This window comes from Macaca mulatta, chromosome 17 (genome assembly GCF_049350105.2).
Source record: "Macaca mulatta isolate MMU2019108-1 chromosome 17, T2T-MMU8v2.0, whole genome shotgun sequence".
Classification (NCBI taxonomy): Eukaryota; Metazoa; Chordata; class Mammalia; order Primates; family Cercopithecidae; genus Macaca; species Macaca mulatta.
The window spans coordinates 103,616,326-103,639,385 of NC_133422.1; the positions used below are offsets into that span (position 1 = coordinate 103,616,326).

Consider the following 23,060-nt stretch of genomic DNA (forward strand, 5'->3'; position numbering starts at 1 on the left):
GGAGAGTCGAGGGGGGACTGCACGGATGTGGCTCTGTGCAGAAAGTCTTTCCCGGTGGTACTTTTCACTGTGCAAGCAGATGTCGAGAACTTTGGGGTGAAAGAAGTTTTGTGAGCAGGCAAAGAAGAGTGGCCTGTGTGTCTCCTTTGAGGCAGGAACTTGCGATATCTGTTACTGGAAATTGTGGAAGGAGAAGTTGAGCTCTTCACCTTAGAGATGACATATCATCTATGATTTTAAGGATGAGGAGTCAGACACATAGATCCTTCTGGTGGCTTACTCAAGATTGTACAGACAGGAAGAAAGAAACAAAATTAGAACATCAACTTCGTCCCAAGTACCGGCATGATACGATACTTACTCTTGAGTGTGTGCATGCGTGGATGTGAAAGAGACAGAGAGAGGGGCTCTTAAAGAAATAACAAAGGATACTCACAAAAAACATACTCCAAATTGTAATGAGATATACTTTTCCTATTTGTGTTTACTCATGAACAAAGAAATTCACAATCTTTTTTTTATCATCGTCTTCTAATGTAATGTTTATGGAATAGTCTAGATTTTGTTACCTAAATAGTTTGAAATAAGTCATAGTTTGAAAACGAGTTAAATTAAGTTATGATCTTTGAAGGATTTGCTCATATATTACTAAGAATTGCAACATTAACATTTTACCATAACATTACATAAAATCAGTGGGTGAAGGTTTTATTATTTCATTAATCTGCAATAGTACAGTAGAGAAAATAAAATAGAAGAGCAAGGAACTGTTAAAGTTTTAACTACCCCCACTTTTTTTACATTCTCTGTGATGAGACAATTGTATTAGGGCCCTAGGTTCTTATTAGTACGATAAATTAATGGTTTATAACCTTTGTTTTACTACTCAGGGAGCACTCCATAAATCAACTATAAGTACAAGCTAGAAAATAGCCTATAAAATGATTCTTTCTTTTGTATCCTTTCTCCTTCTCTGGAATTATAAATGTTGAAAATAATAAGCATTAGGAACCTAAGAGTACACCTTGAAACGATGTACATTCTATTGGCAATCACCATAGGTATTATATTATATGTGTGTGTGTCTGTGTGTATTTCCTTTCTTCTTTTGTGCCAAACACATGCATACACACACGCCATATACATATATGGAACATTTTTGTTATAAAAGTAGTATGTATCCTTGATAAGAAGTTTGAAAAATAGAAAAAAAACTGAGGAAGAAAATACAGTCTACCAGAATTGAACTACCTAAAGATAACTACTGAAAATATTTGGTGCATCGTCATTCACTTCGTTTTTAAAAATCCTGCATGTATTTGATCCTTACTAAATGTGTCTTTCTCCCTTTCCACACTTAACTTTCTGAGGACAGGTGTCATGTAACCATGTTCTTTTGTATTTTTGCTTGCGCGCGTGTGTGTGTGCACATGTGCATATGCGTGCATGTGTGTGTGTGCATACATGTGTGTGTTTCACTATGACATCTCTTACAGGGTCTGGCACATAGTGTGTATACAACTTGTGTTTGTTGAATGAATGAACCTCCTACCGATGACTACATCTTCCCTTTGCATATGAAGGTATCTGCAGTAAGTTTGGGTGACATGTGTGATAGTTTCTGCCTTTTAGAGTAAGTTTACATTTTTTCACTCAGCTTCATTGTGCATGAAGAGTAATATCTTAGGGTACTATCTGGCGCTAATTGCTGATTAAAACTGACTTGTCCTATGCCTAATCCAACTTTGATCTCTTAGAAATCCATCTGTTTTCCTCTGCTTCAAGTTTATTGATTGACTGATTCAACAAGCATTTATTGATCACCTTGTGAGTTCCCCAAATTAGGCAAGGCAATTGCGATGGCTTACAGTCTGCTGGGGGAGAAACAGTCAGCTTTAAACTAATAAATCACAGATTAGGATCCAGGTGCAAAAAGAGCAAAAGGGACACTGCAGTAGTGAACTAGAGGGTTCCTGACCTAACAGGGCAGTTGCCATGCAGGGAATTTCTGGGACGGTCACATGTAGGCCCAGATCTGAAGGGTGAGAAGGAGCTGGGGACATGCTGAGGCAGGACCAAGGGTCCCAGGGTAAGTGTGCTGAGCTCCTGAGGTAAGGACCTCCTGGGAGAACCAACAGGAGAGCAGGAGGGCTGGAGAGAGAACCAGGTGAAAATGGCAGACAGGGATGCTACAAAGTCGTGTTTCTCAACATTTGTGTTTTCATTATTGCCCCACGAAGGAGAAAAATTGAGAGAATTAATAAATAATTTAGTTCTGGGGAGGCAAAACTAACTTTGCTATTACAACAGTTTCTGACCTTCAAAGCTCAGTCCTGCTGGATAATATGAGGCCCCTAACAACTACTGAAAGAAGGGCGTTTGTGCCTGTGCCTACTGAGAGATCCAACTCCATCTCTTCTATGTCAATACAAATTTCCCCAACTTCAAGATTATTTAGTCATTCGATAGGCATTTACTGAGCACCTATTATATGCCAGAAGCCTTATAATTGCTAACACGTTTTTCTTCTCAAGAACCGGTTGCACCGACTAGACAGGATCACCACAAGGAAAAGGTGTGCTTGGAGCTAACTGGTTCAGAACCAGTGGTACCTTGTATGTCAAAGTGCAGCATTCTATTTTAGGTTCAAGGCAGGCTACTGATAAATTTTAGAGAGGGTAGGAACATGACCTGATTTATGCTTTAAATGTTAAAAAAAAAAAAAAAAAGTGTTATTAGAGAGCAAGAACAGAGCCAGGAAACAAGTTCCCAAGCCAATGTGGCGGCTCAAGCAAGAGACAGCCATTGTGGATGGGACAAGGGAGGAAGCCGAGAACATGATGGGAGAGGAGAGGACCTCACCGTGGCAACAATGAAGGTGCTCGTTAAGTTATATTGACTTGAAGAGTGGAATCTCATTTAAAACCAAAATATTCATGTAGATCGGGAACGTACTCAAGTTCTTTTTAAAAATGAACTTGCTCCATAAAATATGTTTGGAGCTCTAGATGATGGAAAAGACTCAGCTCTTTAGGGCTGAAAACAGAAGACCGTTCACAAAATTAAATGGGATTCTCAAAGCAAACATGAGCACACCACAGGACAGACATACGGGGAATTAGGAAACCAATGCCAGAACTTTTGAATATCTACCAATATTCCTAAAGATGAACTACATAAGATCAGATGTGCAGGATAAAAAAAAAAAACAAAAAACAAAAAACAAAAAAAACAAAAAAAACATGGTATCATGGTTTTAGAAGAAAAGCACACATCAAAATATATAAATGCCATCAATTTGGCAGACGACGGTAGGACAAGGGCTCCCATACCCTAAGGAGTGCCAAAGGCCATGACCATGTTTGTGCTGCTGTTTGGCCATTTATAACATACAGTCCCATGGGGCAAACCATTATTGACATGATTTAGGCCATTTTGAAAAGAAACATCAAATGTGTGCTCTGACTGAATACGTTAACTTATCAAATACACTTTCCTCTGTGCTTTTGAAGCTAATTGCCTTTGTTTGGGTGTGGCTTTGGTTTGCTTTTTCATAGTATGTCTCTTTGGGAAAAGTGATTTTTTTTTAAGCATTCTTGACCATGTCAATATGATTTCCATAATGAAATAACATATAGAATTACATAGTGAGTCATTCACTAGTAAGCTCAAAATAGTAGCTTTTATTCATCACTGCCTGCTGTGTAGGTCATACTGTTCTAGGTAAGAATAATTAATTTTTCTTAAACTATAATTATATGTAATTCAAGCCAAACCACCTTCTTCAAATACCAGAAGATACAGTGCTCTATTAGATATGTGTGGCTGTAATTATCTTTTCTGTGTTGAAGTTAAACTTCAAGAATAGTCTATTTATAACAAAGAGAACATGTATTTTCATATAAATGTATCCTTTGAGAACATTTAAAAGTACATTCAGACATTCAGAGCCAGGCTGAACATTAGAATTTTTCTATTTAGTAGCTTTTCAAAGCAACCATGAAAGTGTAGAATGTGGAGGTATTAATAGTAAAATATTCACACACGAAAAAGTAATGGTCATTCTTAGAAATTTAATGAATGAAATGGGGGAAATGTGAATTCAGCCTGGAGAGGATGCATTTAGTTCAATGGTTTCCTTATTGAGCTTGTTGAAAAGGTAGACAGTATTTCACTCATCCTTGTGGTCCCAGCGTCTGTACCCTGCTGTTATGAAGAAGGTGCTTGGCAACATTTGATTTATGAATGGATACATGAATGAATGATTGAAGGTGAATGAATGAATGAACTAATGAGTGAATGGATGTTCAGAGCAGACAGATGGTAGGATGATGGATGAATAAATGTGAGAAAAGGATCATCAGGAAAAATATAAATATAATGCAACTGAGTGTTGTGAGAAATGATATTGATCCAGGAATGAATTATAGGTAAAGACCTGTTCATGGCACACATGTAGAAATGTTGGGATTTTGAGATTTCTTTCCCTTGGAAGAGATGACCTGGTAGGCACAGAAATGGTATCGCATAGCAAAAATAGAACAGGGTTGTGAAGGAGCACAATGACATCCTGAGATCAGCAGGAAGGAAAGCAAATCTGAGGGGAGAACTCTGCAGACATCAGAACACTGAAAAGATTGTGTTGTTCGTATCACCATCAATAAAGCTATTCTTAACAAACTGGGAACAGATCTACATTGCTGGGCACTTTAAAAAATACTAGGGCATTTTTCCAGAATACTGATATGTGAAAGATGTGACTACTTTTGATGCAACTACGATAGTACATATCCTTTGAAAAAGCTGAAAGTATTTACTAGACTAGGGCTGTTTTTAGAGCAAGGGGGTTAACATTTTTCAAGATTAATTTTGTATGAAAATAAAGCATTTTAATTGCAGAAAAGAAGCTAGCATTCACAATAAGACCTTTCTCATTAAAATGTAATATACGTTAATAAAATAGTCCAATGATTTTAGACTTAGAAATAAAGGGATAGCATCTAACCCAACACTGACAACCGTAATGATATCATTCAGTGAAAACTGCATTCATGAGAATGCTATGGGCCCTGTACAATATATAAAGACAGTAATGATGTCATTCAGTGAAAACTCCATTCATAAGAATGCTATGGGCCCTGTACAATGTATAAAGACAGTAATGATATCATTCAGTGAAAACTCCATTCATAAGAATGCTGTGGGCCCTGCACAATATATATAAAGAAGGTTCACATTGGTTTTGCGCTTCAGGAGAGTATACAGGAAGCTAAAATAATAGTAAATAGCATCTCTTTTAGAGAAATAAAAAAGGGTTAGCTCATATTATAGAGGGCTTTATAGGCAACATAAAATCATTGAAGTTTCTAGAAGACTAATAAATTGAAGTCAATGTGCAAGGTGAATTAAAAAGCAGATAAAGAAGAGATGATGAGTTAAATTCTAGATTTTAGTCTGTAATAATCCTATATCAGAGGTGATGGCACTAGAAATATGAAACTTAGCATCTTTGTTTCTTTAATCCTATTAGATGTATTTTAATAAAATACATCAAATAGTTTAAATAAGTTGAAAATGTTAAGATTTATTTTTTGATGGCCGGGCGCGGTGGCTCATGTCTGTAATCCTAGCACTTTGGGAGGCCGAGGTGGGTGGATCACCTGGGATCAGGAGTTTGAGACCAGCCTGACCAACATAGAGAAACTCCATTTCCACTAAAATTACAAAACTAGCCAGGCATGGTGGCGCATGCCTGTAATCCCAGCTACTCAGTAGGCTGAGGCAGGAGAATCGCTTGAACCTGGAAAGTGGAGGTTGCAGTGATCTGAGATCATGCCATTGCACTCCAGCCTGGGTGAAACTCCGCAAAAAAAAAATAATAATAATAATAATTAAATTTTTGTAGACAAATGAAATTTTAAATATCTGAGGTTATGTTATAGCAAGTGCTTATTAAAATCATTTTTTAAAATTCTGCCTTCTCCATTGTACACGTCCATTTAGTTTCATTTCCTTCACCTTAATACATGTGAATTATGAACTTTATACTTTTCCAACATTATCTGAGTTTATAAATATCTCACAGTTAAGTTGAATAGTCAGACGGTACATAAATAAGAAGAAAACCAGGACTCCAGTCCTACTGTAGAGATGTATACAAGGTACATTAGTGACATGGATGTACTATTGTAATTGATTTATTATTATAAGGTACACACCAAACAGGAGAAAAATGAATTCCCACTTTGGATCAGAAAGCAATATGATATAGCTGGAGAATAAGTAAGCTTGAATGTATTGAATAAGTTCTAGAAGCCTACTATACAACATCGCACCGCTATTTAACAACACTGCATTATATGCTTAAAATTTTGTTAAGACGGTAGGTATCAGGCTAAGTGTACTTACCACAAATTTTAGAGGGAAGGTGAGGGAGGCAGGGATGGAGAGAGGGAAGAAGGAAAGGAGGAAGGAAGGAAAGAAGGAAACAAGGAAGGAATAGAGGGAGGAGACTAAAAGTGCGATACAATAGAAAACTCTAATAAACCTTTTAAAGGCATTTGAACATCATCCTGAAAATCATTACAGGCCACTAACTAATTTTAGACAAGAAAGTAACATAATGAGATTGATGTTTAGAAAGATCACTCTGAATATAGTTTAAAAAAATGGATGCTTATAGACCCATGATAATTTATGGAGCTACTGAAATTATTCATAAAAGTAATCAGGAAGTGGGTTCTAGAAACCTCAACAGAACTTATGACTAAATGGGGCCTGGGGGAAAAGCTATAAGCAAACTTAGGTGATGCTTGGGGTGCTGGCTTGGGTGATGAGGTGATGATGACTCCTTTGGCCTAGAAAGGCAAGAGTGGGTAAGGATGGATGAGATGGGAAAGTGTGTGAGAAATGACCTGTGGAAATCTCTAGGGCTTGAGGTGCTCAGGGAATACCCAGGTAGATGGTTCTTTTGATCACTGAGCTAGAAAATACAGGACAAGAGGGAAACATACGAGTGAGGCTAGGGTGCCCACGAAACATTGACATAAATGTGTGCGCAATGAGATGGGCTCCATAGGTCTGGACTCGGTGATAAGATGAGCTCTCATGAGCAGTCTATAGTGAAAGCTTTTGGAATAATGAACTTACCAGGAAGATGATGAAAAGTAAGAGGAGAATTCAGTAGAGAATTCTGAGGATAGCTAACTTTTCATTGGGAAGCAGCAACGAAGCAGCTTCAGACAAACATTGGAACAGAGATGACAGACACAGAGCAGGGGACCAGGTGAGCTTGTCAGAGAAGTCAAGCCTCAAGAAAAGAGAGTGACCCAGGGTCTCACCACTGAAAACGTGGTCCACAGACTAACGTCACCGACATCATTTAGGAATGTGTTAGAAATGCAGAATGAATCACTGGCCCCATCCCAACCTACTGGATCAGAATTTACATTTTGACAAGATCTCCAAGTGATTAATACACATGTTTCAATTTGAGACTTTATAGGGTCAAGGGTATGTGTTTCTTTTAGTCTGGAGCCTGGAGAGCTCCGATTCATCTTACCTCTGGCACTAACTTTCTGTATGGACTGTGTGAGTGTCATATGTCCTCTCTAAGACATATCTTTTTCTCTTGAAAACTGAAGAGGTTGATCGAGATGATTTCTAAGATCTAACTAGAACAGTGTGGGTTACGGACACTCTGTTCCTTTGCCCCTCCTTTGTAGATGATGAATCCTACTAGTATCATCTGTTGTGGACATCACAAGTGCACATTTCCTTAGAGGAAATTGTACTATTATTTCAAAATAAATGTTATCCAATTTTCTATGTCTCCATAAGTAACTGAAGTGTTTTTTGTTGTTTTAATTGACATGTCCTTCTGTCAAAGCAGAACCATGTGACCTGAGCTTTCTCCTTTACTTTACCTGCATGGGAAACAATTACTGATTGTATTTTTTAGCAGCAGTAAATGAGTAAACTAAATTAAGTCACACATAGAATACAAATAATATATGCTTCTTCAACTCCCAAAGAATTCATAGATATAACGAAATGAGAGGCGTCACTATTTTTCTAAACTATCAATATGTAAGAATAGTTCTACATTAGATGTTTTTCTCAATTTCATTAATACAGAGAGAAATGTGCATCGCAGAAAAATATCAAAGGATAATAGCTGTATTTTTTCTTTGTAAATGCTGTTCCAAAAGTACTGCCAGAAACACTCGGCACTCCTAAAAATTGTCTTTAAAAAAAAAAAGTGCTCTACAGGTTCCCTTGAAGTCTCTACTAACACAGCTTCCGTGCCACCTACACTCTAGCACAAGCACCGTTCCAGCATTTGTCTGTACCTCCACAGCCTACACCTCTCAAAAAAAAAAAAAAAAAAAAAAACACACACACACCTAAAAATTGTAGCAGTAATTGGAGCTTTGGAAGTCATCAATGACAATTTTGTTTAATCTTTTAAAATCTGTCACTTAAAAAGAAAAAAAAACCTAATGGTTTTCTAATAAAAATAGCGATGACTGTAATTCACAGATGGTTTACTTTTACAGGAGTCAGAATGACATTAACATTTTAATCTCAGCTGGGAACACTCTGCATCTAGCAGTGCACAGGGAGAGGGCTCAGTTGAAGAACATTTTAACCTCTCCTTTTCTCTGCTTAGTGAGAAACATTCTTTGATGTGAGAATACCACCAAAATGAAAAATGTAGGTGATCTGAACCTTTGGTCTAATTTTAATGAATCTTAATTTATTGGATTTGGTATAACACTGTAAGACTGATTATACAGTAACATTCATTCCATAGGAAAAAAACAAAAACGGTCAATAATTTTCTTTTGGTCAATATCATTAATAAACAGTGTGAATCCATGAAAATTCAGAATATATGTGATCTTATCTGTGTTTCCCTGCTAAAGAAGGATTCTTAAATTTGTATCTTCATTAATCTGTAGCATCAGTGAAAGTAGAGAACTATAAAGACTACATTCAGAATGGTTTCTGGGGAAGAACTCCAAAATACTACTTAACTGCTAATTTCATTGTTTTCAGAAAGACTAAACATTTACTACAAGTATAGCATCTCAAAAAAAAAAAAAGTACAGTCAAACAAATGCTAAAACATCCAATGAGTATCTACAAATGTTGCCAAACCATAAATAAATTATATAATACAAAACTACATGAAATAAAATAGTCCGTTGGATACCCATAAAATATGCCCAAGTAGTTGATGGAAGAATTTTTTTACAAAATAATCTGAATGAATGTAATAGCAGCAAGCACAATACCCAGCCATTGCAACAAAGTCTTTAGCCATGTCTTGATAGGATGCTTGTATTGTGACTTCAGATCTCCAACCTCCACCGAGCGAATCTGAAGCCCAGAAGCCCTTTGTAACTTACAAAGCCCTTGGTTGTACCTCAGCAGTGCAGATTTGCACAGGCATCACTACATCAAACACCCACCAGGGGTTCGGAGAGCAGGTCCAACCTTCCAACTCCTACCATTGCACATGTCTGCCTTCCTCTCATTTGTGCTTCGATTGCCAACCCTGCTTCTTCCCAGCCATTATCCCAATCCATGGCTCCCAGAAAGAAGTCCTTTTCTCCACTTCCAAAACTGACCTGACATGCAGTGAAACCGTCAATCCACTTCTCAACTACCCACCATCAAGAGCTTCATGAAATCCCTAGTGTATTCCAAGAAAAGTTCACTTCAACCTCTGTGTCTACTCTTCCTGTAATTTACCTTCCATATCTAAACCAAAACTGTATTTCCTGAATATACTGTATCCTGAGTTTCCCCTTTTCCCCACTTCCTTTGTCTGAGAGGAGGAGGCAACAGGGTCAGCTAGCTCCTGGTCCCCTAGCTTATGGTTGCAGCTAGCCATGGGTTGAGATAATGAGAATAATGGCTGGGAAGGAGCAGGGTTGGCAACTGAAGCACAAATGAGAGGAAGGCAGACACTTGGAATGGTAGGAGTTGGAAGGTTGGACCTGTTCTCCAGTCCCCTGGTGGGTTTTTGATGTAGTGATGGCTATGCAGATCTGCACTGCTGAGGTACAACCAAGGGTTTTGTAAGTTACAAGGGGCTTCTGGGCTTCAGATTCACTCAATGGAGGTTGGAGATGTGGTGTCACAATACAAACTGGTAGGCCAGTTTCACCCCATGTTTCTTTTTCCTTTTATTTCCTCCGTGACTTATTCTATCACCTGCCACCTTCTGTGACTTACTTCTGGATTGTTGAATGACTCTAGGGTCTGACTGAAGTTTTCATTTTCCATCTTACCTCATTTTCACCGGAGAAGCTATCATCTGTCTCTGTGACTCACTTTATGCAAGGGCTTCACAATTCTTTATCTTCTGTTCTTTTTTTCTGATCTGAATTCATCCTGCCCACATCCCTGCCACTTGTGCATTTCAAGAATATGTGTCCATATTCTTCAGGAGATGCAAATATATATATATATATATATATATATATGTGTGTGTATATATATACATATATATGATGGTAAATATATACAAAGCACTATAATAGGATAAATAATCACTTATAGGGTGCTCTGGGAACACAAATAGAAGGTGTCAAAGCCCTAAAGGAAATGGAAAGGTGGATATAAAAATTCTAGTAATGGAGATGAGGTTTGATTTCAGTTGTAAAGGATACAGAGGAGTTGGTCAACAGGGAAGCAGCAGTTGCAGAATCTTCCAAACCTAAATGATTAATTGGAGTATTTTTCCCTCCCTTGCCAATGACCAGCTCAACAATCTATTCTTAGACAGTTTTCAGGATTCAAGACAAATTTCAAAAAAATATTTTTATAAAATTTAGATCTGGTCATCTTAACATTTCCCAGCATATCCAAATTGCTCACAGGAGAATTTCCATGTTTTTCCTATAGTCCTCTTCATGATGTAGCCAGCAATTACAGGTGTAGCCTCTTCCCTCATCCGTGTCCACATAACTGTACCCTCAGATGGTTTATCTTCTGGTTCTTGCCCTTCACATGCTAGTTTCTCTGCCTCACACCTACCATCTCAAGATGCCCTGGGAAATTCCTGCTTATCCCTCAAGACAAAATGGCTTAGAAAACATGCTTCTCACTGAACCCTGCCTGATCACACCTTGATCACTCTCTTTTCTTGAAAGCTGTTTCTTGGACATAACTCTCTGTCCTGAGCATGGACAATTGCCACAATCTGCTCACTGCTGACCTTCCCCAGTATACTATGAGCTCCACGAGGATGGAGGCCTCCTTTGTATCCCCAAATCTAGCACAATGTTCAAGATAAACCTCCTTTGGGTTTTGGAATGGCTGTTAGAAATGCCACTGTAAGAGGACATACTCATTTTTTCACCTCCCCTCCTGCTCAGGGTCTCCACTGAATTAAGAGAGGGGAACTAGAATCCTGTTCTCCTGTTTCCCTTCCACAGGTCTTTTAGGCATGTTGCTCTCCTTCCATATGTTAATTCCCCTAATGATCATTATTGATCCCATCCATTGTGGAGTATCACCAGCCATCATTCCTTTGGAGTTCTGTTTTGGAACCCAGGTTTGGATGAAGTTTGTCTTTGGGAGTTATTCTCCCACAATGAGTTACATCCCACAATCAATGATGAACAGAGAGGTGACATGCTCCCTCCTTTCCAATGCCTGTCTCACAGATTTGTTCTGCAGAGCTCACAGACAGGACCAACTGTTCTTCCTGTCGACTGCCAAAATAAGTCAGCAGTTGGGAAGGAGAAAAAAAAAAAAAAAGACTATGAATTATGGAAAATAACTGGGAAGATAAAATGGCAATACAATGAAAAAAAAAAAAGTAACAATCTCAGTAGCCACCCACTCATGTTACTGTCTCAAATTTCAACCAACTAAAAGAAACTAAACTAAATGAAGAAGAACATCTAGTCAGCCAGAAGGCTCTGAAGTAGACCAGTAGTTAAGAGTTTTTCCCATTGATCTGACTAATTAGCCTGACTCTCATAATGCAGAATTCAGCCAAAATCTTCGGCAAAACTGTGTTTTATTAAGACAGCAGATCATGTAAGGGAAGAGTTAGGTGGAAAGGGGTGAAGTGACAAAGCGTGTTTGGAATAAGCTCCATTTTCATATGAAATAGCTCATAAAACATCTCTGGCCAACCATTCTGAAGACAAGGCTGACCTACAAACCTTTCCCATACCTCATGGTGTGTACGCACATGCCAGCTTCTGGTGACACTGTGATGTATGGCATAGGCTAGGGGGGTGTTATCATTTTAATGTCCCCAGTTCATGCTTGGGAGCACACATGTTAGACTTCTCACTTTAATGGTGTTTGTCTCAAGTGCTAAGAATATGATTATAAACTTATTGCAAGTAATACTTTCCCTTTATCTAACCGAATACCATCTCAGAGCTTCCTTGGCACACCACATTCGGATTCACCAGGCTCTCCTGCAATTACTTGTGTCTGCTTCTCCTAAGAGACTATGAGTGCCTTCTATGTGAGGGGTATTCCTCACACCTACCTCAGTTCTGTGAATTCTTCAAATAAGCACAACACACAAGAGAATTACTTTAAAAGTGTATGAATGTGGCTTACAGTTTTGTGTTAAGAATTTTCTTTGGCAGCTGTCTTCATCGATATCAGTACGTTTGGATAAGTTCTTATGCCACTAGAGCTTGTCATAGAAACTGATTTCATGTCATGCTAAAATTTCTTTTTAAAAATTCTGGAAAAGTATGTTCATCCCATAACTACTGTTTGTGCAAACATCCAGAAGATTGTTGCTCAAAGATGACTTCCTCATCTTTCTTGAGACTTTTAAACTTTAGTTCTGAAGTTCTATAATTGCAATTGTACAAACATTTGATTTATAATCATATGTGGCATAGTGGGAAAAATTATAGAAGTAAAACAATTTTATGCGTCGGCTTTATGTTTCATTTTGGTCTTTTGAGTGTTTGTTTTTCTTTTTGTAAACTCAAAACTCAAACTCCCTGCTATGAAAAGAGGAAGGAAAGATGAGGGTCTAGCTCTAGAATGGGAGAATCCATTCATGGGGATGGTCTTCTCTTCTGACTGATAGTCAAGGCCAGTGTTTCTCTTTTGCACCACATGGTACAACCCACATCAGTAGTGTGTAACCATTTGCAAACAATGTGGCACATGCAGAAAACATACTTATTACAACAAAGCCTTTGGAATTTTGATTAAATGTAATAGTGTTTAAGCATCAGAGACATGTACTCTAATTTTCTTAGTTTGTTTCTTCTAATCCTCTGCTGGAAAAATCTTTTGTCTGATTATTTTTCCATCATCATTTTGGTATCTTCATGCTGTTAAATGTTTCCCTGCTGTTTGCATTTTAGATGGGAGTCCGAAAAGTGTTTCTAAAATACTGGCATGCTGACCAACTCAATGATTTGTGCCTACAGTTGCAGAGAAAAATTATAACCTGCCAAAAAGGTAACATTTATATGCCAACATTTCTGAACTTCTTTGAGTCGTGAAATGCAAAATCTTTTAGTGCATCCCTAAGTTTAAATGTCAATGGGGTCTGCACCCTAATGGCCACTGTATTCCATTCCTGGATGCTATCTTCAGGCAAATAGTTTTTGGGTGTTTAGGAAGCATCGTGGTTTAGTTTGCTATGCAACTGTCTCAAAATCAACATTTGCAGACATTGGTCATGTTTTAATTAGACATTCTTTTGTACAAAATTTTATATTGAATTTCCCTAAAGTACAGTTTGGAAGAGGGAATATACATCTCTTACTATTTATGCATCCATTACCCTGCAAATACTCAGGCTTTTAAATTCTTTCCAAAAGCACAGGATAGTGAGAATGTAACATTGTGCAGCAGGAAAAATGTCTCCCCTGGCATGTAGGTGCAGCTATGGCACCAAATTCCTGTGTCATTTCAGTAGCGCCACAGGGACACCAGAGTTTGGAGAACCGGAACAAGCCGATGAACCAAACAACATTTTCTGTAATTCTACATGTGCCTTGGAAAAAGTATTGACTTTTTTTTCCCTTTATGAAGTGACAGTAATATTTGGAGTGCTATCTTTGAAAGCAGATAGTATCTATTCATTTTAACTTTAGAAGAGATTCCATTTGGAATTGTTTTTTCTATCAAAATCCAAGTGACTATTGAAAATGGGTACATTTTTAAAAACATAACTATGCTTCACATAAGATGTACATGTGTAATAGATTTTTAATTTGCTTAATAGCTTATGTATATATTTTTATATATTATATATAATTTTATATATATATATTCCTGAAAGAATAATAAAAGAGGGAGAAATGATCTATATGCCAGCTTTTAGTAAGATATAGTGAACTCAATTCTAATATATTTGAAACTGTTACTCTAACAAGGAAACCTAATAGGATCCCCAGATCACGTTTATTCTTCTCAAGCCTCTGTCCACTTTTTCTGTGGGATTCATTCAGGTATGCCCCTGTGTGAATCTCCAATGGGTCTTTTCATTTTCTGATAATAAAAAGTCACCTGTAATCCCAGTTACTCAGGAGGCTGAGGCAGGAGGATCCCTTGAGTCCAGGAGTTCAAGACCAGCCTGGGCAACATAGTGAGACCCCTATCTCTCAAAAAATTTCCCAAGCATGGTGGGACGCAACAATAGTCCCAGTTACTCAGAAGACTGAAGTGAAGAATTCCTTGAGGTCAGGAGTTCCAGGCTGCAGTGAGCTTTTTCTACCACTGCACACCAACCTGGGTGCCAGAGTGAGATCCCACCTCTAAAAGAAAAAAAAAAAATCAAAATTAGAAAAAAAAAATAAAATAAGAAGCCCTGTTACATGCTAGTCCCTTGAACAGTCTCTGTTCAGATTTTAACACATCCAGCTCAAATAATGATCAAAATTCAGAACTTCATTCTAAGTTAAAACATCCTTCTTGGCTGTTGCAGGCCTGTCCCATCCTTACTGGACATGGGACTGATCCCTACCTACTCAGGTTGCCTCGGGGTCTCCCAGGGTTAATGAGGAGGGGAAGAAGTAAGGAGGTGTCTTCTGAGGAAGATAAAAAGTCTTCTGGCCGGGCGCGGTGGCTCAAGCCTGTAATCCCAGCACTTTGTGAGGCCGAGACGGGTGGATCACGAGGTCAGGAGATCGAGACCATCCTGGCTAACACGGTGAAACCCTGTCTCTACTAACAAGTACAAAAAACTAGCTGGGCGAGGTGGCAGGCGCCTGTAGTCCCAGCTACTCAGGAGGCTGAGGCAGGAGAATGGCTAAACCCGGGAGGCGGAGCTTGCAGTGAGCTGAGATCCGGCCACTGCACTCCAGCCTGGGCGACAGAGCGAGACTCCGTCTCAAAAAAATAAATAAATAAATAGATAAATAAATAAATAAAGTCTTCTAAAGATAAAAAGACCTGCTTCTGGCAAGTCTTCTGATGACACAGGTGTACTATGGCGCTGGTCTCCTCCAGCTGGGGCAGACTTCAACAGCTTTCCACATATTCCGGAGCACTTCAGGGACTTCCTTCTCTAACTGGCAACATCCTCCTTTGGCCGGTCATTTGCAACTCACCCCTCAACCCCTGGCACCTTGCAGACCCTCTGTTGGAGTCTCATTGTTCTCTCTGTACACGTTCTTTGTGAAAACCACATCCTTGTGAAAACTGCAGCCGTGGCCTCTGAGATATCACAGTGCACAGTGGCTCCCAACCCCAAGGAGCCACATGCCAAGATCTCTGGGTGGCCTCCTGAAGCCACTTTCACCAGGCTGAGGCAAGGGGGAGTCTCGGACCAGAGAGGGCCAACTGCCACCTCTTGGTAAAGGAGGCATCTTCTTTCTAGTGTGTGATGACCTGGCCTTCTTAACGTCAACCTTCATCAGCGCAGGGGAGAGGGCAGGCCACAGGTCTGTTTTGGATCTCCCCCTTGCAAGTCCTATTTGCACGTTTGGCCCTGCCCCAACCCACGTTTCCCTGGAACACCAGTGGCACCAACTTCACCAGGGATCTGGCTAGCAAAGCAATGCCTCAGGCCCCACCCAGGACCTATGGCATTCAGAGCTTTATCTGCAGCCTCAGCTGAAACTGGGACAGGGAGAGTCTCATTTAATATAATGCCAAAGACAGAACAGGGTATCACAAATTCTCCTGAAAACTTCCCTTAAATATAATAAGAAGAAGTTTTGCCCCATTAGATATTTCTGTTCTATTTAACAAAGATTAAATTGCTGTACCCTATTGACCTGGAACAGAAAAGATGAACAGAACTGTAATTACTTGTTCACTTTTCGAAAGATAAAAATTAAGAATGGTCTTAAAAGGTCGGGTGCAGTGGCTCACGCCTGTAATCTCAGCACTTTGGGAGGCCGAGGCAGGCAAATCACCTGAAGTTAGGAGTTCAAGACCAGCCTGGCCAACAGGGTGAAACCCCGTCTCTACTAAAAATACAAAATGAGCCCGGTATGTTAGCGCATGCCTGTAATCCCAGCTACTCAGGAGGCTGAGGCAGGAGAATAGCTTGAACCCAGGAGGCAGAGGTTGTGGTGAGCCGAGATCATGCCATTGCACCACTCCAGCCTGGGCAACAAGAGTGAAACTCCATCTCAAAAAAAAAAAAAAAGTCTTAAAAAATGACATCAAGATAGAAACCATAATCTCATATTGCATAAGTGAAATAATGAATATGAGTATTTTTTAATTACAGGGTTTTAAATGCAAAGCATTAATTATTGATTTTTATTTTCATAGCTCTTAAAACGGTTCCCTCAATGCTTTTTGCTAATATTAAATTTACTAAAAAATATGATCTGGAACCATTTCCAGTTTTTTTTTTAAGAATTCTATATTTTTCTTTAAAAATGTCCAGGGGAAAGAAAGCTGTAACTTTTAGTTTTAAATTTAATCATTTTAATTTGAAATTATTCCTACCAGAAGTTTTTTCTCTGACTGTATATGCTCATTTCATTCAGATGAAATTAAGATATGGCAGGTGTCTTAGCAGCAGTCTTCTGAATTTGTCTGAAAGACAATAAACATCAGCATCCATGAGTGGCAATTTTATTTTTACCAGTTGCCCCTTATTGAAGGTATCAATATTTAGCAACTGGTGTAACATTTTTAAAGAATTTTAAAAGGCTAGTGGGATGAAGTGTGAGAAAATGAGGTCTTCTGGAGGCGGGACAATAGACTCCGGGTGAATGCGAATCCAGTGAATAGCTGTGCTGTAGTGGGAGGTCAGGAGAAGTCTGGCACATCCACATTAATCTTCTCTTTATTCCGAGAGATTAAACATCTTGAATATACTCACTTTCCCTCTTCCGAAAGCCAATGTCTCCCTTGTTTTTTTTTTTGTTTTGTTTTGTTTTTTTTTTTTTGTTTTTTTTGTTTTGTTTTGTTTTGTTTTAGTGTAACCAGAAAGAACAAGTGAACAGGCCAATTCCAAGCGTTCTGCCTTCTCACTCGAGGTGCCCATTGGTTCCTACTGCTCCACTTTATTCCACATTTTATCTTCCTGGAAATCTGATCGTACCGCTCTGCTTAACATTTTTCCTTTAGGTTACTTCAGAATGACTGTTTTACGGTTAACTTAATGCAACTGCATTCCAACATAATTAAACCTTCAGTAGTGCCATCGGAAAAAAAACGCTTTCAGCATTTCAGATATCCACATATTATTTTCCTCTTCAGCCATCATAGTAGAATGTTCTGTTCAACTTTCCACCAGCTGCTCAAGTAAAGATATCAAAGTCAATATCATAGGTACCCCTCATATTTGTTATTTTATAACCACGGACTATTTTAAAGCACTTAATAATTTATAGGCTTCTTCCTTTCCCAAGGGCAAGAATAAAGTGGCTTTGCCACAGACATTGGCTTTCCTGAAATTATCCATCTTCTGTCATCTTAACCAACTCCTTATAATCCCAGAAACTTTTAAAATTGGGAGACAGAATCATAAAGTTTGAAAAGACTCTAATCAGAATTCCTCCACCTGCACTTGTCCACTTCACCCATGAGAAGGGGTCACTGTGCTGGCCTTGTACACACTCAGGGCCTGGGAAGCAACTCTTTCATGAGCCAGCCTGATCCACTTCCACCCTGTGCTGATGGTTAGGAAGTTCTTTCTAACACTGATTGCAAATAGGCTTCCCTGTGACTTTCTTGGTTGGTGATCTGCCCCTTGAAGAGTTAGAGATTAGGTCTGTGCAACTGCAGGCTAAAGAAATGTAATTTCACCTCCTAAGCTTGGGGACATATGAACCCTGGCTCTACTATTCTTTGGTTGTGTTGACCTGGAGGAACTTTCTTAGTTTCACTAAGAGAAGCGCCATTGTGTCTGAAATTGAGGTAGTGGTATGTTTTGTCATTGAGTTTCATAATTGAATGAGGTAATAGAGTGTCTTACACACAGAGGTCCCTTTAAATGGTGGTCTTTTGTTTTTAATTCTTGTATTTGTTACTGACATATTGATTTCAAAGCATTTTCACTCATTTCCCCCAATTTTTACACATTTTTCTAGCCATCCTCTCCCAGAGAGCAGGATAGATTCCTGTATTTATATAGTCTTTTTCCAGAGTCTTAAATATAGTGTTAATTTCTCTTAAGAATTAAATCATAACCTTAGAAACAATATATGCATGATATTTCCAAAGACAAACCCCATAAGCCTTAGGTGTTTATGTAATAATGTGATGTAATGAAAGATGATTCGTGCATCCCAAAAGGCTGCAGTTGGAGGCATACCCCAGAATTCTGTGTCATTTGGACCTAGTTCTTTCCCATCGATTTAACTCCAGTCCATCAGTGTCCAGCTTGTGTCACCAAAAACAGTGTGGAGGCCTTTATCATCAGTATTGCCTGCAAGATCTCATTCATGTCAAAGTGCTTTGCCTTTAGTGTTATCACTGCTGATTTAGATAAATTCTTATTCTGGGTTAAATGTATCTTATTTTATAACTGCTCAGAGATAAGTATATTGTGATTTTTGTTTGTGCATGTCTGAGTTTTTCACTTTTCCTCCGTTTACTGACCCATGATTCTTCTATAAAAGTTATCAGAGGATTTTTAGCACGCCAGCACCTGCTTCAGAAAATAAGCATCAGACAACAAGAGGTGACTTCTATCAATAGCTTTCTGCAGAACACAGAGGACATGGGGCTGAAAACCTATGATGCCCTAGTCATTCAGAATGCTTCAGACATTGCCCGGGAAAATGACCGGCTCCGTAGTGAAATGAACGCTCCCTACCATAAAGAGAAGTTAGAGGTCAGGAACACGCAAGAGGAAGGAAGCAAAAGGTAAAGGCAGAGAGCATGCAACTTTAATTACCTTTGTGATTGATTCAATGGAGTCATGAAAATTCATATAGCCCTTAATGCAGAGTTCGATCAAATAATATGACAGGAGTTACAGGAACAGGTGTGCATGGTTTGTTATTTGAAACAGCAGCAGTCTAAAAAGATGCTTTCCTGTGCTGTCTTCTCATGAGTTCGAGGCTGCTGCGTTCCTTCATTCGTATGTGATGACGACTGCCTCACTTGCCATGCTTGTGTCACTTAACTACCTCAAGCACATTCTAGTTCTAAAGCATTTACTGTTTCTGTATTAGCAAAACTGTATAGCTTGGGGGTTGACATTTTTACACAAGTGTTACGGACATAAGGCTGGCTTATAGAAACTTGTGGAAATCTGACCCAAAAAATGGAGATACCACTCTGAAAACACGAAAGAAAGTGAACTCGATAGATTGTAAGTGTATTATATATCCCTGTGTAAACTGTCACATTTCTCTTTTCCAATAAAGCAAGCTTTGGGGAAAGCTTTTTATTAAAAAGTTCACTTTAGATGCTTAGCTTAAAACAGAAACATGAAGACCACCTGGTCCTTCTCCATTTGATCCTTCTCCTCTCTCTGAGAACGATGAAGACACTCGTGAACCACAACACCCCTAAGAGGGAGAGCAAGGAGCTCCTTCCTTTGGACCTTAATTCATCGTCAGGGAGATGTTTATTTTGCTATAGAAACTTGGTAATATCTTGTAGTTTCTCACTGAAAATGACTCTCCTTTCCCATTTCTGCTGATGTCATTTTTTTTTTATTAAAGTGGAAATGGCAATGTGTATCTTGTTAATTAGCTTCAGATATCTCAGTGATTAAATACTGAAAAAAATCCCCTTTGTACACACACACCAAAAAAAAAAGACTGTAATTAAACATTACAGGAAAAACAAATTATCCACTGAGTGCCACGCTTTCATCTTCAGCTATTTCATTTTCTACATGGGCGGCTGGCTCTGCCTTGTGGTAGATTCTAGCCCTGTTGGTGTTCTGCCACAGAAAGATATAATTATAAAAACAAATGCTTGGAAACTCCTTGTAGAGTGAATGCATTGGCATCTTGCTAGCACATGATTACGTTGACATGTGAAGCCAGAAGAAATTTTTTTAAACAAGATAACTATTAATTTTATATGACTTCCAAAATAATATTTATTATTTTCTCTGCTGGAACTAAACGGCCACCCCAATTTCTCAATTTGATTATGTATGTATTTTCCTGATACAAAATTAAGTGAAGAAGTATTTCTCTGTTTATTTACTGGATATCAGCAGTTTCCTTGGCACTGGCCAACCATACAGAGTCAAGGAGGAGAAATAACAGCTCTGCACATAATTAAATAATTTCTGGTAGAATTTAAATGGCAGGAAAGAGAGTGACGGGGAGAAAGAGAACACTGAAATGTAAATTTCTGAGAGTTTTAAGTGGAGTCTCTCCTCCTCTTGCGAGGGGAAATGGTGATGAACTCCCAGTATTTGATGCATCAGTAACTCTCTATTAAGATGGATTTGCCAGAAATTATCATTCAGATTGAAATTCTGGTTTTTTGATTTGCTTAATAATCAGAGTGTGAAGAACTCATTCAGCCAGTGCCTGATGGAAAATGCGAAGCCCCTTAAGTAGTGTTGCGTTTGTGTGAGAATGTTTAAAAAGCAATCATGATGGATATCCCGCGGGCTCATGTGCTTTTCATCACAAAGCCCGAGCCAGAGGACGGGTGGCCTTCTCTGGACCAACTGGTCACCAGAGGGCTGCACACGTCCTCCAGCCACAGCAGGAAGGGCTGCTTGCCAAAAAGCCGTCATTATGTCTGCTTGAGCAGGTTCCTTGTTACCGGAATAATGCATCTGGGCCTCTCTGGCGTGGTGCTGTTTGTGTTTTGTTTCCCCCTAAGAACCGAAGACAAGAGTGGACCCAGGCATTTCCACCCCAGCTCCATGTCAGTCTGCATGGCCGTGGATGGCCTGGGCCAGTGCCTCGCTGGCCCGTCCATCTGGTCTCCTTCGCTGCACTCGGTATTCAGCATGGATGACAACAGCAGCCTCCCATCTCCACGGAAACAGCCTCCGCCCAAGCCAAAGAGGGACCCCAACACCCGACTGAGTGCTTCCTATGAGGCTGTGAGCGCCTGTCTCTCTGCGGCCAGGGAAGCAGCCAACGAAGGTCAGCCCTGGGGAGGGAGCCAGCCTCGTGTTCTGGGCTCGTGAATGCCCTGACTTCGCCTTGGGGCGCCCATGGCAGTATGTGGCCCTAATGTATTCTTAATAGAAATAAATCCAATTGTTGGCTTGCCAGCAGCTCTTAATCATTAAATATAAATAATATTTATTCAAATCTCTAAGCCTCTTAGGGAAAAGCTACTTACATGGCATTTCCTTAACTCCCATCCCCACCCCTGCCTCCAAAGAGCAGCATCAAATCAATTCAGAAAGTCAGCAGCTATTCCTTGTAAAGGTTCACCAGTTAGAAAGTCAAGAAAATGCATCGGGCATTCCAGTTATCACAATCTAATAAACAATTAAGACTGCTTCATCACATGGTAAGTGAAATTATTTACCCAGAGGAGAGTCATCGTGCAGGAGAATACTGTTAGGAAAACTTTTGAGACTAGATTATAAAAGTTTCTGCATCCATTGTCTAGAAATAGGGATGCTCAAAAGGGAACATTGCAGTTTTTCTCAGCCAGATCTCATAGATCAGTAATGAGACAATTACTGTTTAATTATTAATTTTAAGAATTGCGAAAAATAAAGGAAGTGCTTCTTAGCGGAACACTTAGAATTTAACAGATTTTATTGATCACCCGCTATGCATCAGGCTCTATTCTAGGCATGTCTATATCTTTCTTCATGGAGTTTACATTCTAGTGTGGCAAAACAGATGGTAAACACAGTGAAAGAGTAAATACTTTAGAAGTGGATTGTTGCTGCTGAGAGAAATAAATAGACCCAGGATAGTAGTATAGGGTGGAACAGGGGTTGAGATTCTAAATGAAACAGCTGGGTAGAACTCACTAGAAAATAATATCTGAACATAGGATGAAACACAGTTCCTTCCGTAAATAAATAACCCCAAATACAAAAACACAGCAAATCCATAAGCTCAATGTTGGGATGACTGACAAGAAGGTGGTAGGAAGACATGGGACAGAGGCCTGAAGCAGTAAGTCCATCCTAGCCAACTTCTTTTTTTTTTTTCAAATTTATTTTTAATTGACATAAAATTATATGTTTTTGTCATGAACAACATGTTGTTTTGAAGTATATGTACATTGTGGAATGGTTAAATCTAGCGAATTAACAAATCCATGCCTCACACAGCCATCATTTCTGTGTTAAGAGCACTTAATGTCCATTTTTGGAGACGGAGTTTTGCTCTTGTTGCTCAGGCTGGAGTGCAATGGTGTAATCTCAGCTCACTGCAACCTCCACCTCCGGGGTTCAAGTGATTCTTCTGCCTCAGCCTCCCTCAGTACCTGGGACTACAGGTGCCTGCCACCACACCTGGCTAATTTTTGTATTTTTAGTAGAGACTGGGTCTCACCATGTTGACCGGGCTGGTCTCAAACTCCTGACCTCTAGTGATCTGCCTGCCTTGGCCTCCCAAAGTGCTGAGAATACAGACATGAGCCACTGTGCCAGGCCTTTTCTTTTCTTTTTTTTTTTTTTTTTAAGCATTTTTTAAGAATACAATGTATTGTCATTAACTATTGTCACCATGCTGTACACT

General features: G+C 39.2%; 1 protein-coding gene across 1 annotated transcript in view; it reads left to right on the forward strand.

The window, feature by feature from the left end:
• Window positions 1–23,060, forward strand: part of MYO16 (myosin XVI) — a 617,076-nt gene that overhangs the window by 513,405 nt on the left and 80,611 nt on the right. The window contains exons 29-31 of the mRNA XM_015121440.3: window positions 13,371–13,467; window positions 19,044–19,290; window positions 21,226–21,494. Coding sequence (XP_014976926.3) covers window positions 13,371–13,467; window positions 19,044–19,290; window positions 21,226–21,494 — 613 coding nt within the window. The remainder of the gene's footprint in view (window positions 1–13,370; window positions 13,468–19,043; window positions 19,291–21,225; window positions 21,495–23,060) is intronic.